The 16,824-nt window shown below is 44.7% G+C and overlaps 1 protein-coding gene and 1 pseudogene across 1 annotated transcript; one reads left to right on the top strand and one right to left on the bottom strand.

Annotated features, from left to right (window-relative positions):
* The first annotated feature begins 2,454 nt into the window (after positions 1-2,454).
* Positions 2,455-3,180, top strand: LOC128349613 (taste receptor type 2 member 38-like). Its single transcript, XM_053306217.1, has one exon. The coding sequence runs from the start codon at positions 2,455-2,457 to the stop codon at positions 3,178-3,180; it is 726 nt and encodes a 241-aa protein (XP_053162192.1).
* Positions 3,181-11,032: 7,852 nt separating this feature from the next.
* LOC128352652 (uncharacterized) lies at positions 11,033-11,130 on the bottom strand (annotated as a pseudogene).
* Between the last annotated feature and the right edge of the window lie 5,694 nt (positions 11,131-16,824).

Raw genomic sequence — 16,824 nt, 5'->3', positions numbered from 1 at the left:
TTGGGGTTTGGTGGGTGGTAGGCACCCCTGGGTGTCTACCACCCACCCACCCCACTTTTGTGCCCCTAGGAGCTCCACAATAGGGGAGAATGGGCTGGTTCGGGTCCCATTATACCCTATGAGAAAAATAATTTCAAAAATTCATAAAAATCATAAAAATCATAGGAGTGTCCGATTGCTTCAGGGTTTGGGTGGTAGTTGGCACCCATGGGTTCTTGACAATAGGGAATAATAGTCTGGTTTGAGTCCCATTATACCCTATGAGAAAAAAAATCCAAAAATTCATTTAAAAATCATACAAGTGTCTGATTGCTTTGGGGGTTGGGTGGTAGGCACCCATGGGTGCCAACTATCACCCCACCCACTTTTGGAGGTTCTAACACATTCAATCCAGTTCAAATCAAACCCCTCCAGTTCAGTTCAAATTCGAACCTCCAGCTCGAACCTGATGGCTGGTTCAGTTCGTATTCGAACCATTGAACTGAACTAGTTTCAATTTTGAACCGGTTTGCACATCCCTATTACTTTTTGTCTGTTCCCACAAACATGGCAGCATTGTGGGTTGCATACTATATCTGAGCAGCAAGGGAGGAGAGGTGTTAAGCAAGGCAAAGAACAGGTTTCAAGATGAGGTTGCTCAAATAATATTATATGGAAAATGTCCAGCCAGAGTTAAGAAATGAGGAGCTGGGCAGAAAAGTGCTGCAGCACCATAATCCAGGCAGCAGCTGGAAGACTGTATAGCTGACCTTGCAGCCACAATCCTTCCTGGTTTGCTTATGGGTTGGATCCTGGTCAAACTTCGATAAGAGCCTTTCGTTAGAAACATGCTGGGAACAAGAACACCTAGCACTGCGAAGTGGCTGCTCCACCTTCTAGAACTGGCTTCCATGTGGCTTCCTGGGCTTCAGGAATGATCCTGAGGGATCCTGCACTGGGAGGGGAGCCAAAGAATGGGGCAATGAGAGCACCATTGGATCTCAGGATTCATCAGGGTCCAAGAATGGCATCTCCTCTTGACTCCACTTGGCGCCATCTACTGGGGCCTGCGGTGAACTCCTTCTCCACAGCTAAAGCTCCAAGGTCCTTCCTCAGCCTCCTCCTCTCATGGCGGCCCTGGAGGAATACAAATGTGACAAATATTTATAGACCACTTTTAAACAAAAGTTCCAAAAGCTGTTTACATAGAGATATATGGCTGGATGAATGAATAAAAATAGCTCCCTGTCCCCAAAGGGCTCACAATCAAAAAAGGAAACATGACTGACCCCAGCAACAGCCACTGGAGGGATGCTGTGCTGGGGCTGGATAGGGCCAGTTGCTCTCCCCCTGCTAAATAAAGAGAATCACCACTTTTAAAAGGTGCCTCTTTGCTCAGTTAGCAGGGGTTAGAGGAGTGCTATGCTTGTGCCTTAAGCATTGAGGCCATTTACACAATCAAAAACTGTGTTCTACCCGGATTTGGGAGCTGAGTGTGCTCCCACTTTTTGGTTGTGTGGAAGCATGGTTATTGGAAATCCTGGGTAGAAGTGACTGTGTGGAAGCAAGGTAGGAGGAAAACCCAGGTTTTCCACCTACGTTGCTTCCACACAAACAAAAATTGGGAGCACACACAGCTCCCAAACCCAGGTAGAACACATGTTTTGATTGTGTGAATGGCTTGTCTCTGCAAGTTCGCTTTCAGTTTGTGTCAGAAGTGAGCTTCACCCTGCTGTGAGATACAACCCTCTTCCTAGAAAGCTGGCAATCTGGATATCTACACCACCATTTAAATGGGGCCCCACTGTGTCAGAGTTTCTCCCAATAAGAGGCCATCCCAGGTCTGGTCCCTCACACCTGTATCATTACTATTGCTTTTTTAAATTATATGCTTAGGAATCAGGATGATGGAAGGAACCACTCTCCAGAGTACAAATATACTTGACAGTAGGTACACAAGACTATGGAAAAGAGAATGAAGAGCATGCAAATGTTGCAAGCAGGATGTATCCCTGGCCATGTTACCAACACACACACACACACACACACACACACACACACACACACACACACACACACATATATATATATATATATATATATATATATATATATATATATATATATATATATAAAAAGACAGAGAGACAGCTGATGAGCTAACCACATTTCATCTGGTGGGCAGAATACTGGAAGTGTCTCACCAGCTTCTGCTGACCCCCAAAGAAAGGAACAATGTCAGGATTAGCTTTATTCAGCTTGCTCTACCTAGTTGTCATTGCAACTGTGATTGTTGTTGGGCTGGTGGGAAATGGATTTATCACCATCGCAAATGGCCTTGACTGGATCAGAAGCAAAACATTGTCAGCATCCGACATGATAGTGATTGCACTGAGTTTTTCTCGGCTACTTTTTCTTGGGACAACCTTGAGCTTCCACTGGTCTTTCTTTCTTAATGTTGACCTCCCTAAACCAATGCCCAGCTCCTTCATTTTCTTCTGGTCCTTTCTTAATGCTCTTAGCTTGTGGTTAGCCACATGCCTTGCAGTCTTTTACTGTATGAAAATCATTGACTTCACCCAGCCATTCCTTGTGAAAATGAAGCTAAGAATTTCCAGGATGGTTCCACAGCTTGTCCTAGGATCAGTGTTGGCTGCCTTACTTGCCTCCCTTCCGTACATCTTGTTAAAAAATTGTTACTATTATTGCAATGAGACAAAGGCTATTTCCGTTTACAGGAATGGGACATCCTCAATTTTGATCCCCAACAACCTCATTTCAGCTATTATATATATAATGGGGACTTTTCCTTCTTTTATTATATTTCTAGTTTCTTCTATCCCATTGATTAACTCCCTTCTGCGACATTTTAGGAAGATGAAACAGAACACAGAAGGTTTTCGGGACCAGAGGATGGACGTTCATGTGAAAGCCATTAAAAACTTGATCTCATTTCTTCTCCTCTATAGTGCAAGTTTTGCATCTGAAATTTCACTCACTCTGTTATCCAATCCCTGGACAATTTACATGTCAATAGCTATCGTTTCTGCATATCATTCAGGACATGCAATCATTTTGATTGTCATTAATTCCAAACTGAAGAAGACACTAAGCAAAGTTCTGTGTGGTAGCATGGACCATTCTCTAGGAAAAACACTGCCGTCTTCTCCCAAGATGCCCGAAGAAACTCTGCCTTGTTAGGGATGTGAAGAACCATCTTGTGAAGTTTTTTTTTGGTCTTATTGAAACCCCATTTTTATTCCCTCAAAATTTCATCCATGCTTCTCTAGAGCAGAGAGTTCCAAATTTACCTTCAAAAAAAGCACACTCAGGTCAAATCTGACTGACTAGTTGAAGATGCATGGAACCTAGTAGACCTGTGCAGAGGGCAGCAATGGATTCCAATCTGACCTGACCTGGCCCAACAGAGAGACTGTCGTGTCACCTGTGTTGGATTGGAGCTGGTCAGAGACCTGACATGTCTGTTGACCCACAAGAGAAAGTCTGTTTGATGTCTTCTGAAGCCTCAGAAAAAACCATGGACCCCAGAAACACCCACAGCACTCAGGGACCTAAAATGGAATTGAGTCCCAGAAATGCCTTTTAAACAAAAGCTGTTCAGGAAGGGAAGGCAGCTGGTTGAGTGCTCCCTGGTCCCTACAGAGGAAAAAAGACATTGAGGTCATTCACATGAGCAGCCAAGTCCAGGTTTGGGCAGCCCTGTCAGTGCCTAGGCTTGGCTGCCCATGTGAAGCACCAGGATCAAGGTGCTGCCTGGGCCCCAAGCCCGGGAATTTATCCCAGGCTTTAACCTCGATTTAAGGGCGTAAGCATGCCATTAACCATTCAGGGTCACATGTGTGCACGGGCTGCAGGCAGCCCCCACACACACACATACACAGAGCCAGGTGGCAAGAGGACCCGGCTGAGATAGGACCCTTTAATGTACCTGATCTGCCCTGCCCTGCTTCCACCCTGCCCTCTCCTCCTCCTCCTCCTCCTCCTCCTCCTCTTCTACTTGGGACTGGGTGGGGCAAGAGACAGGCTGCTTGATGTCACCGCAGTACCAATCATGTGTCGGGTGAACGGCTGAGTCTGGAAGGGTAAGGAGATTGTGTGCAGGGAAGCAGGCAGGAGCCAGCCTCTCTGCCAGTCCTCCATCCCACTAGGACTTTTGGTTGTGTGTGTATGGCCTTATTGTGTATCCTGTATCCTGCTTCCACCCGGTCCAAGGTAAAGGAGGGGGGTAGGAGAGGATGAGGGGGCAGGGCAAGGTAGGCCAGTCTGCCAGTCATTGCAGATGTCATGTAGTTGTCAGAGAACGTCATGGTGGAAGTTCCTCCTGCAATGTCTGTTGAACCGACACATAGCCCTCGAACCTGTGATTGCCACATTGCATCCAGACTCTGGACACATCCTTTAAAAACCTTGGATGCAGCACAGAGGGCATCTGAATTTTGTTTTGCCTGTTCCCTCCCCTCTCTTGTCATCTGTCCCCCTTCCCCCACTTGCTGTGTAGTGCACCTGATGGAATCCCCTGGGAAATGTTGCTGTTTTAAATCTAAATTGTGTCTGTTTCATTTGAAATTGCTTGTCTTTTCCCCCATCTTGAGCACAAACTTTGGAATTTTCCTCCACATGAATCTTTAGGAAAATAATATCTTGATAGTAGGAACATAGGAGGCTGTCATATACTGAGTCAGACCCTTGGTCCATCTAGCTCAGTATTGTCTGCACAGACTGGCAGCGGCTTCTCCAAGGTTGCAAGCAGGAAGAATCTCTCCCAGCCCTATCTTGGAGGTGCCAGGGAGGGAACTTGGACCCTTCTGCATGCAAGCATGCAAAATGCTTTCCCCAGAGTGCCCCCATCCCCTAAGGGGAATATCTTACAGGGCTCACACATATTAGAGTCCCCCCTTCAAATGCACACCAAGGCAGAACCTGCTTAGCAAAGGGAACAATTCATACTTGCTACCACAAGACCAGCTATTCGGGGGGTTTTTTAATAGTAAAAAAAGATGTGACACTAGAAGCATCTTTAGGCCTTCTGTGTTTGGGGTTTTTTTGGGGGGGGGTTATTTAATAATCTAGCACTGGGACCACAACGAATGGGGACAAGGGGATATTAGAAGTGAATATTTAACTCCTTCCTTGGCATTTTAGCTTCTTCATTACTTATTGAACCTTCATTTTTAATCCACATTAAAGATGTTTAGATCAGCCAAGGTGCTCCGGTGGTAGCATAGAGATAGTGCTAGCAGAATTGAGATTATAAACATTTTTCAGATTAATTTAAAATTATGGTAATATGTTATCTTATTCTTGGTTGCATTATTACTTTGAATGGTAATTGCAAGTCATTTTAGAAATGGAAATTAATAAAAATAGAATTATTAAAATAAAAAAAGACACTGTGTGTGATGAGATGAGTGTTTTGTCTGTGGGAGCAGATCTGTGATGGCCCATTCAAAATCCAAGACATGTAGATTGAAATTGCGTAGGTGGTTTCTATATTCAGTTGGGGCGGGGAATCCTGCATGATTTTATCTTACATGCACTGAATTGGAAGTGCATAGGCAGAACCTGCATATTCTCTCCACCTGGGAATGACAAAGCGAGTTGTAATTTACCAGGTAGACAGGTAGGACAGGTGCACTCATGCTATCCTCCACTTCATGGGCTGGATTACAAAGTAAATCCTGTCCAACAACTATATATTTCAACCCAACATCTATAGCTTTCAACTAACTAAGCCTGGACTAAGCTTAACTTGTTCTGCTCTCAAGGAGGATGAGGAAAAGGTTAGGTCCCACAATCAGCTGAGGAACACATCTGGATCATCATTCAGGCACTATTATCATGTTCCAATAAGTAACTTGTGACGGATCATGCTGCTAGAATGATGCATGCTCTATTGGCTTTGGAAACTCAGCCAATGGAAATACGTGGGGCATGTAGGCCGGCTTGTCTTCTAGCAGCCTGAGTGGCCCATTAAAAATATATGTCCCTCATGGTCATGGTAGCTCAACTGCTTCTAGGGCAACTTGATCCATCAGAGATGTAGAAGGGCAGTTAAAGTGTGGGGGGGTGGCTTATGTTTTAAAATCTAAGATCTCTTGGCTGGCAAAGCAAGCAGACCGTTCAATGCTTGTTCGTTCTGAGAGGAAGAGGAAGTAAAGCCGCCTGTCCCCAAACTGGTCCCAGGTAAAGGAGGGGCAAAAGGAGAGGGCAGGGCGGGGGGGGGAGTCCAACACATGGGAGAACTCCAGCCTTGTCCTATAATGACAGCAGAGATCTCAGCCAGAGTTCTGACTGTTGAAGTCTCCTGTGGTTGTTAAAGAACTTCCTCTGGCAGTAATCAACAGTGGGCATGTTGGCTCCGGATATGTCCGTTGGACTGACATGATTGCACAGCCCTAATGTTTAGCCCAGAGAAAATAATATTGGAGTGTGGCAGGATAACACTCTTCAAATTCCTGAAGGATTGTCATGTAGATGTGGCCAAAGACTCTTCTTCTTTTCTGCCCCTAGCTCAAATGTACTTAAAATAATGGAGGGCAGATTTCAACTGAACATACAGAGAAACTCCATAATGCTGCAGAGCAGTTCAACAAATAAATGGGACCTCATGGAGGTTTTTTGAGGGCCTCTGAAATGTGAAGCTGGTCCTTCACATCAGATAATTGGAAATTCCAAAATCCAGAGAGAAAAATGAGGAATGCCAGAAGAAGCACAGAATCTAACATTTTCACTCAGAAGAGAACAAAGAGCAGGGAGAGAAACCCGTAACAAGAGATGGCTTCTTATTTTTATTTTTAGACAATGAATACACCAATCTATGACACACACACACAGAGAGAGAGACTGGGATAAAAGCCAACATGAAATCATACCCCACATTTGCATGCCCTAAAACAACACAGGATAAAACACATTGTCTAGATTTCAAGGGACACCCAGCATCAAAAGGACAAGAAACAGCTGATGGAAAATGGATTTGCCCTGATCTGGAAGGATACTGCAAGAACAGGAGGATATAGGAATTATTGCGCTGGACTGATAGCTCACCTGGATGGGTCTCCTGTCTCCAATAGTGATTGGTTCTCCATGCTACTATTAAGGATCCCAACAGATAATCAGTTGACAGGATTGGCCAGAACATTTTATTACTTGTGTATGTTGCGGGGAGCAAGCGGGGGGTAAAGTTAAACTGAAAGGCAGGTGGTGAACGTGAAAATGTTAGCTCCTATCCATACTGTCATTTGAATCGTTATCATGACCCACAGTGCCATAGGAATGGTGGACAATGCATTTATTGTGGCTGTGGGCTACATGGACTGGGTGAAAAGGAAGAAGTTCTCCCCTTGCAATGTGATCCGTAATTGCCTTAGTTCGTCTCGACTTCTCCAGGGACTCATACTACATTCTTCACTCTTCCCAGAGATTCACCACTGGAATGTCCTCAGAGTATGCTCAGTCCTGATGGTGCTGGCTAGTTCAGCTTGTCTTTGGTTTGTCGCCTGTCTCAATGCCTTCTGCTGTGCAAAGATCGCCATGTTCACTCAGCGGTATTTTCTGCAGATGAAGCTGAGAATCTCCAGGATGGTTCCTCAGTTACTTCTGGGTTCAATGTTGGTCTCTTTCATGTCTTCTCTCCCTTTTATCTGAATGGATTTCAGCACTCACCTCTGCAAGTCAGCCAGGAATCATCTGAGAAAGTCCACCCTTGAAAGCCCCACTGGAAAGATCTCCTATTTCAAGGGTTTCATTATATACCTGACTTAGACAAGCATCCACTTTCTGTTCTTCCTGGCATCATCCACCCTGTTAATTACATCTCTGTGGAGACACAACAAGTGGATGAGAAACAGTGCACCGGGTTTCAAGAATCCAAGCACCAAAACCCACATCACTGCCATTACATCTCTGATCTCTTTTTTGTGTGCTGTACATTTGCAGCTTTGTAGCTGAGATTCTGCCAGGCTCAGAGCAGATGGAAGTATCTGATCTGCTCACTAGTGATTGCTGTCTGTCCTTAGGTCCATGCAGTCATTTTTGATTTTCCTTAATTTGAGACTGAAACTGGTGCTTAGAAAAGTTCTGCTTTCCATGACATGCCTGCTGAAAAAAGACTATTACTAAACTTTTTCCAAAGAAAACGTGACCCAGTCATGTAGGAACTGGAGCTTAAAGGAACTGTAGAGGAAAAACCTCCAGCAAACTTTCTTATCTTAAACTTACCCAAACCCAAATGTGTTATTGTCTCATCCACATTTTAGCTACACATCTCAGTTTAGAATGCTTCACATCCTCTCCACTGAGTTTGTTTCCTTGCTTTATATTTTTATCTACTACCAGAAGCTACAAAATTCTGCTTTCATATACTTTTCTTTTCCTCTTCTTCTAATTGGCTTAAACATCCAAGGAGAGGGTTAAACAGCAGATGTATATACTGTGTACCTATTTGCCAATTTTAAGACAGCTTCATGGACTTTCTGTTCGTCTGGGCCCAATTCAAAGTTCAGCTTTTGACATGTAAAGCCCTAAATAGCCTGGGTCCAGAATACCACAAGGGCCTCCTTCTCTATATGATTTATTTAATTTTAATTTTAATTTATTTATTCAATTTATATACCACCCTTCCTAAAGTGGCTCAGGGCGGTTTACATTAAAATAAAAAAAAAAACGTAATAAAGCAATTGGTGTTGTTTTTTTTAACATTTATACCAGCTTAAAATTAAAATTCAAACTAGATATTATGAAAAGCCAGGCTAAAAAGATGGGTCTTTAAGGCTCTCCTGAAGGCCTGCAAGGAAGATATTCCTCTTCTATCCACAGGGAGCACATTCCAGAAACCAAGGACAACAACAGAGAAGGCCCGATACAAGGTCACCACCAGATGAACTGGTGGCACCCAAAGATGTACCCCTCCTGATGAGCTTAATGAGTGGTGGGGATCTTGTAGAGAAAGGCATTCTCTCAGGTAACCCGGACCTAAGACATTCAGGGCTTTGAAGAGAATAACCAGCACTTTGTACCTTGCCCAGAAACATATTAGCAGCAGTGTTCCCTCTAAGGTGTGCTCATGGTTATGTGCACACAAGTTTTTTGATGCCTGCTCACTTAATTTTAGTTCCCACTCAGGCAGAATCAGGTAGGCCCCACTCTGAATGCATGTACACACACACTGCCTTGATACTGCTGTTCGGAACAAAGCTCATTCCACACACAGATGGAAAAAATTTAAGGGAGCACTGATTGGCATCTAGTGCAACTGTTTAAGAACAGGCATAATGTGCCAATTTTCTCTCCGGGATACTCCAGAGACCAGTCTGGCTGCCGCATTTTGAACTAACTGAAGTATACAAACTACATCGAAAGGCATCCCTACACAGAGTGCATTGCGGTAGGGCTGATAAGGGGCTGATGAGTGATAAGTGGCTGGGACTTATCAGAGGAGAGCTGGTCTTATGGTAGCAAGCATGACTTGTCCCCTTAGCTAAGCAGGGTCCACCCTGGTTGCATATGAATGGGAGACTAGAAGTATGAGCACTGTAAAATATTCCTCTCAGAGGATTGAACCGCTCTGCTAGGAGCAGAAGGTTCCAAGTTCCCTCCTTGGCAGCATCTCCAAGATAGGGCTGAGAGAGATTCCTGCCTGCAACCTTGGAGAAGCCGCTGCCAGTCTGTGCAGACAATACTGAACTAGATGGACCAATGGTCTGACTAAGTATATAGCAGCTTCCTATGTTCCTATGTTCCAGCCTGGAGGTTACCATTTGGTGTACCACTATTTATTTTCAGGTCATTTCAGTTCAGAGACATGAGTTTTGGGTGGTTATAAAATATGTTAAATAAATAAATTCTCAAGGAACAGAGCACCTCAATTCTCCTTAGGGTATTCTCAATTCTCCTCAAGGTATGATACTACCATAAAAGATTCCTCAGAGGTTCTGCACTCTCTGTCATACTTTGCTTGCAGAAGGTCCTGGATTCAATCCCTGGCAGCATCTCCAGGTAGGACTGGAAAATATCCCTCTCTGAAAACCTAGTGAACTTCTGTCAGTTAGAGCAGACAATTACAGAGCAAATTGGAGTAATGGCCTTATATTATAAGGCAGCCTCTTAAGTAGCTATGCATGTAGAACACCCCAGCTTCAAGCCTTAATAGTTCCAGACAGGGTTGGCAAAGACTCCTGCTGAAACCTTGGAGAGCTGCTCATAGTCAGTGTAGCCAATATTAACCTAGAAGGACCAATGATTTGGCTTCATATAAGGCAGTTTCATTTTGTGTTTGTTAACCAGGAGTGGTCCTTTTTGTCCATGGTGGCAAAGCGTTGAGATGACCTCCCTTAGGAAATCCATTCTCTCTGTTGTGGTTGACTTCCAGGAGCTGGGCAAAGATGGTTCTTTTCCAGAAGGCCTTGGGAGTCTTCTGATTCTTTCCGATCTTAGAGGGAATTTGTCTCTGTGGCTTCTGCTGGCTTTTCTGATGCATAATTAAGTTGCCATTTTGATGTGACTATTGCTGTTTTGTTGCTAATGGTTGGTAGGTAGGTAGGTAGGTAGGTAGGTAGGTAGGTAGGTAGGTAGGTAGGTAGGTAGGTAGGTAAGGCAGGCCTGCAGGCCACTGGCAGCCCCGAGCACCCCTAAGAGAAGCCCCCAATAGCTCCAATAACTATTGATTTATTGGACTTGTGTGAAACTTCAGCCAAAGCACAATACTCAACATAGTTTCCCTAGCACTATGTAGAGATTATCATTCTCACTGTTCAGTGCTGTGCTTGTGCTGTGTGTGGGGGGCGGGGGGGGCAGTCCTATAAGGGAAATGGAGCCCTCTTGAATCCCTGCATTATCTTGAAAGGTCTGCACAGAATGCTGGGGAGTGTAGCCCTTCCCAGTGCTTTCCCCACAGAACTCTTAAAAGAGGGCTCAGTCTCTCTTAAAGGGCTCTCCCAACACTGAGATAAGTACTGTGGAGTAGTTTACTGTGTACCGTGCTGTATGGAGGTCAGCACCATGGGAAATGGCTCTCATACTGAAGGGTATATATATATATATGGAACGCTTCACGAATTTGCGTGTCATCCTTGTGCAGGGGCCATGCTAATCTTCTCTGTATTGTTCCAGAGTAGCCTGCTTGGAAAACAGTGAAGTTGATTGGACTAGATAGTCTACACAATCTGGGTCTTCAGATGTTGTTGGAGTACATTGCAACATAGGAAGCTGCCATATACTGAGTCAGACCATTGGTCTATCTAGCTCAGTATTGTCTTCACAGATTGGCAGTGGCTTCTCCAAGGTTGCAGGCAGGACTCTCTGTCAGCCCTGTCTTGGAGAACCCAGGGAGGGAACTTGGAACCTTCTGCTCTTTCCAGAGCGGCTCCATCCCCGGAGGGGAAGATCTTGCAGTGCTCACACTTCTAGTCTCCCATTCATATGCAACCAGCGTGGACCCTGCTTAGCTAAGGGGACAAGTCATGCTTGCTACCATAAGACCAGCTCTCCTCTGATAAGTCCCAGCCACTTATCACTTTTCAGCCCTACCACAATGCACTCTATGTAGGGATGCCTTTGTTATGTAGGCAGGCCAACTACATCTCCCATATCATCCACAAAGTTATAATGGGAACCCCCTCCTCTCTCTCTCTCTCTCTCTCTCTCTCTCTCTCTCTCTCTCTCTCTCTCACACACACACACACACACACACACACACACAATATATGGAACATTAGCTGCCAAGGATAGATTTTAGCCAATCCTTCTCCTTGATATGCTCATTTTATCTGTGCAGGGATTTTCTTTCCATCGAAGCACGTTCAGTCCCTTTCCACGCAGTCAAACTGGCAGACTTCAAACACAAGTTTACTCCCTCACCTGCTGTTTGTAAAAGAAATTTGGGCAAATAGGAACTAAGGTTCTATGCATAGCATTACGGAGAGATAGCAAACTATTATTTCCATTCTTCCAAGAGAGGATGTTACTATTTGTCTGAGGCAGGATGTAGACTCCACAGTGAAATGTTTCAAAGATTTGCATCCCAAGGGACAGCACAATAAAGTGTTCTCCAATAGTACTTTGAGACTGCTTTCTGTTCTGATGCACAAATATTTTCTCCCTCCCTCCCTCTCAATCTGAGCTCCTGTTCCAGTTTTCTTTACAAGCTGTAAAGATTTTGTACAGCCTTATGTATTACACTGCCTTTACAAATTAGGCTTCATGCACCGACCCTTTCCTTAGTCTTTAAGCTTGACATTGGGCTTAGGAGGGATGCGTCCAGAGAGAAATTCAATAGGTACAGCTTCCCTAATCACTTCCTAGAGATGCACCTGATGGATTGCAACCCCCAGGTTCTCTACAAGGCACAGTGCTTCCTCAAACTGTCTCCTACTGGAATGTCCAGGCAGAAATTGGACAGGTGCAGTGGATGCAAAAGCTTTACCTATCGCTTCTCCAGTGAACATTTTTCCTTTTTGCTGAATGCTGATTATTTAACCAGTGAATCCATTAAAATATTTCATTTAGTACATTAAAATAATTTATTCAGTATATTAAAAATAATCAATTAAAGAACTTTTGATTGCCTAAAAATATGTCCACTGATTAATTATGGAGCAGATTTTTGTTAAAGATGTAGTGCAGGAGTCTAAATTGACTTGATGGCACACATTACTTTAGTGCAGTAAAAGCACTTTAGTTAGTATAAACACTAAACATGGTGAGCAAAATAAAGGGGAGGAGAGCTGATCTTGTGGTAGCAAGCATGATGTGTCCTCTTTCCTAAGCAGGGTCTGCCCTGGTTTGCATTTGAATGGGAGACTACATGTGAGCACTGTAAAATATTCCCCTTAGGGGATGGTGCTGGTCTGGGAAGAGCAGAAGTTTCCAAGTTCTCCCCCTAACATCTCCAGGCGTGGCTGAGAAGTTAGGGAGAGAACATGCCTGTAACCTTGAAGAAGCCGCTGCCAGTCTGTGTAGACAGAGAGGTGGGGGCGATTACCATATTTTATGGCAGTGGCTGACATTCTGAGTAAGTATGCAGCTGCATGCCGAGAAGACATGTCCTTGCTGTGTTGGGCTTGCTCAGCTCCATAGCACATATTGCTTAAAGAAGGTGATTTCTGCTGATCTCTCCTCCCAGAAGTGCCCTCTGCCACCAGAAGATATGTCTCTGATGGTTCTGTGACCTTCAGGGACATGTTTTTGGATGGTGTAGGGCACCTCTGTTGAAAATGCTTCCTTTTCCTTGCCCAACAGGTGCTACAGAGCTAAGGAAGCTCTCCCCAGTGGCTGTGTGCTTCTTTTCAGTGTGAGGCCACACGCTTACTCAGGGTGTCAGCCAATGAATTTCCTAAGTTGAACTCTGTTCTTTTTAGATAACTTTTACCTATACTTGATGTGTTCATATTTAAAAGCATATATTATTTATTTTAAAAGTGCCTCCCTTGAGGATTAAGCTGGGTGGTTCAGTTTGACACTAGTTTAAATGTGGGAGGCTTTTGACAAGTTGACAACCACTGCATAAATTTCATCTGGAGGACCTTTTCATATCAATTATTTTGTCCTATTCATTATTTGCCCACATTTTTAAGGTTTCCACAGTCAAGGTCTTGAGGAAATGCTCATCAAACCAAGTTAGTGATAGAGGATGGTAGCATTAGCTGCTAGCCTTCTAAAATTTTTTCCTGTGGTCATTAGTTCAGGTGCTGCCAGAGGGATTATTTGAGATATGGTTTGAGGTATCATGAGTTCTCATTAGACTAGGACAACGCAGCTGCTACAACGGCTGTGAGCCAAATATATCTGATCAAATGAGGTCAGCATAATGGAACTTCCCTGTCACCAGAAAGTTGTAGTTGTAATAAAATCAGGACAAATAGTTTCCTTAGACAAACATATATAGGACGAGGGTTGTAATCTGAAACCTGTGGCTCTCTCTGTCCTGTCTTCCAACATGCAACACAGAATGGGATTGAACTTTAGGCTATCCAACAGGGAAGAGAACTGGTCTTGTGGTAGCAAGCATGAATTGCCCCCTTTGCTAAGCAGGGTCTGCCCTGGTTTGCATTTGAATGGGAGACTACATGTGAACACTGTAAGAATATTCCCATTAGGGCAGGGGTGGGTGGGAATGATGGGCGTTGTAGTTCAACAACAGCAGGAGGGCCAGGTTTGCCCTCGCCTGCCTTAGGGGGTGCAACTAGCTAGTGCCACACTTTCACTAGTGCAGCACTTGTCAGGATGTTGGCCGCTGTCTTAGGAACTAAACATACATGGGAAATCCATGATGGAATATATCAATGTCTTTTTCTTTGTTTAAAAGACACATGGGGACAGGATGATGGGAGAGGGATCATAATCCTATCTCCTGATAGTGTTCCCCTGAATCAAAAATTTAGCCCCCTCAGAACTATAGCTTCTAACAGAAGGGGAAAGACAGGTGCAGTATGGGTTGCTGATGTATGTTTTTGTCCCACAGGGTAAAAGGTCAAGTGTGTCTCCATTATAAAGGTAAACTCTGCCGTCAAGTCGTGTTGACTCCTGGCGACCACAGAGCCCTGTGGTTTTCTTTGGCAGAATACAGGAGGGGTTGACCATTGCATCCTCCCGCGCAGTAGGAGATGATGCCTTTCAGCATCTTCCTATACCACTGCTGCCCAATATAGTACCAGCCGGTAAACAATATTAAAATTCCAAGGGATTTTAAATCACGGAGACTGTGTGGAGACAAAGGATTAACCTGCCCCCTTCCACAAAATGATGGCCCTGTTCTAATCATCCCCACCCCACAAGTTGTTTTTGAACAGAAAAGAAAGAGAGAAAAAGAAAGAGAAAAAGAGGTCAGGAGATCCACACCTGGCTCCCCCATAAGCATACTAGTTTGATCTTTAGACAGAAGGAGGAGGAGGAGAGCTGGTCTTGTGGTAGCAAGCATGAATTGTCCCTCTGCTAAGCAGGATCCACCCGGGTTCACATTTGAATAGGATACTACATGCGTGTAAGATATTCCCATTAGAGGATGGGGCCGCTCTGGGAAGAGCACCTGAACGCTTGCAGTCCATGCCCCCAGCACCTCCATATAGGGCTAAGAGAGACTCCTGCCTGCAGCCTCAGAAAAGCTGCTGCCAGTCTGTGTAGACAATGCTGACCTACCTGGCTTGACTTGGTAGAAGGCAGCTTCCTATGTTCCTAATGCTCTTTCTGGTGTCAGCTTTTTAATTCTGTGCAAAGATTCAACTTCCAAGGGTCCCACATGGTGGGCCCTGCTTGCTACCACAAGACTAGCTCTCTCCCGTTCCCAGTATATTCTATAAAGATTTCCCATCCTGCTTTGGCAGCTCATCCACCAACGATCAGAAAAGAAATTAACTCCAGTGTAGGAAGACCAGCCAAAAGCAACATTGGAGCTCCTGGTGCCAATGGTCCACCTTGCTGATACAAACTGAGTTGAAAGCTGCTAAAACAATTTGCTTATGGATCACATCTGGGTCTTCCTACCATGGGTTGGCTATTTTTGACAAGGCATGCTGAGAACATGATCAAAGGCAACCTGGATCAGATGCTTGGGCACCAGCTGGAGATTTCAAAGCCAAGATGGGAACTATAAGCCCCTTTCAGAATCTGCCCAAAATCAGAAATCAAAAGCAGAGGCCAGCCAGGAATTGAGGAACTGAACATGTCATCAACACGTTCGTTTAGACATAGGGAAGGAATTGGTTTCCCCCCCTGGAGAAACAAAGGTTGACATCCAGGCTAGTGCTGCATTAGTGTCAGGATGTTGCACTAACTATTTCCACTCAGTCGGGAGCTTGCAGTTTAGATTAGCGTTGCGCTAGTGCAATAGGCTGAAACAGCAGCAGCAGCAGGAGAAGCATCTCTTGTCTTTCAGCCAGCTCTATTTTCCTTCCCAGAATGCACCAGCGAAAGACACAACATTGTGATGTCATGAGGCCGCATTGTGCTGCTGCATCCTTTCCTGGTGCATTCTAGGCAAAAAGCAGAGCCGGCAGGAAGACAAGCATACCACTGCAGTCATTGTCTGCAAGCAGCTTTTCCTGTGTTTAAAACGCAAGAGAAATAATGACTTGACTTGCATACTGTGCCACACATCCAAGAGGGATTCAGGCTTCCTGGCTCAGAGGCACTTACTGTAAGAGGCTCAGTGTGAATGATGGTATGAGGTCATTCACACGATCAAGCAGTGTGTTCTATCCAGGTTTGGGAGCTGTGAGTGTTCCCAATTTCCGTTTGTGTGGAAGCAAGGTAGGAGGAAAACCTGGGTAGCTTTTCCCCCTGCCTTGCTTCCACGCAACTGAAAATTGGGATCACACACAGCACCTAAACCCTGGTAGAACACCATTTTTGATTGTGTGAATGACCACAGTGTGTCATTAAAGCTCCACCCAATAGTAAGGTAAAGTTGTGCCATTGAGTTGGTGTTGACTCCTGGTGACCACAGAGCCCTTTGGGAGAATACAGGAGGGGTTGACCATTGCCATCTCCTGCACAGTATGAGATGATGCCTTTCAGCATCTTCCTACATCACTGCTGCTTGATATTCTGTAGGTGTTTCTCATAGTCTAGGAAACATAGGTCGTCAGGTGCACAAGCAGTAATGCACAACATTGTTCACATGAAGCTTCCATCATGTTCTCGAGGAGCATGGATGGGCTGGTAATTGCCATGGGAGTGGACCCGCATTTCTCTTGGCTGCATGCCTTCCCAGCTTAAGTAAGCCACCACCCATCCTCGATTGCTGAAACATGGTTGTGGGTACCCACAGGAAGGTAATCACATTCTACCACTCCGCCACCCCTGTTTTGCAGCCCATGGAAATGTCTGCAA

The sequence above is a fragment of the Hemicordylus capensis genome, chromosome 3 (genome assembly GCF_027244095.1).
Source record: "Hemicordylus capensis ecotype Gifberg chromosome 3, rHemCap1.1.pri, whole genome shotgun sequence".
Taxonomy (NCBI): domain Eukaryota; kingdom Metazoa; phylum Chordata; class Lepidosauria; order Squamata; family Cordylidae; genus Hemicordylus; species Hemicordylus capensis.
The sequence above is the reverse complement of the archived record's forward strand: the minus strand, read 5'-3'. Positions and strand labels throughout refer to the sequence as shown.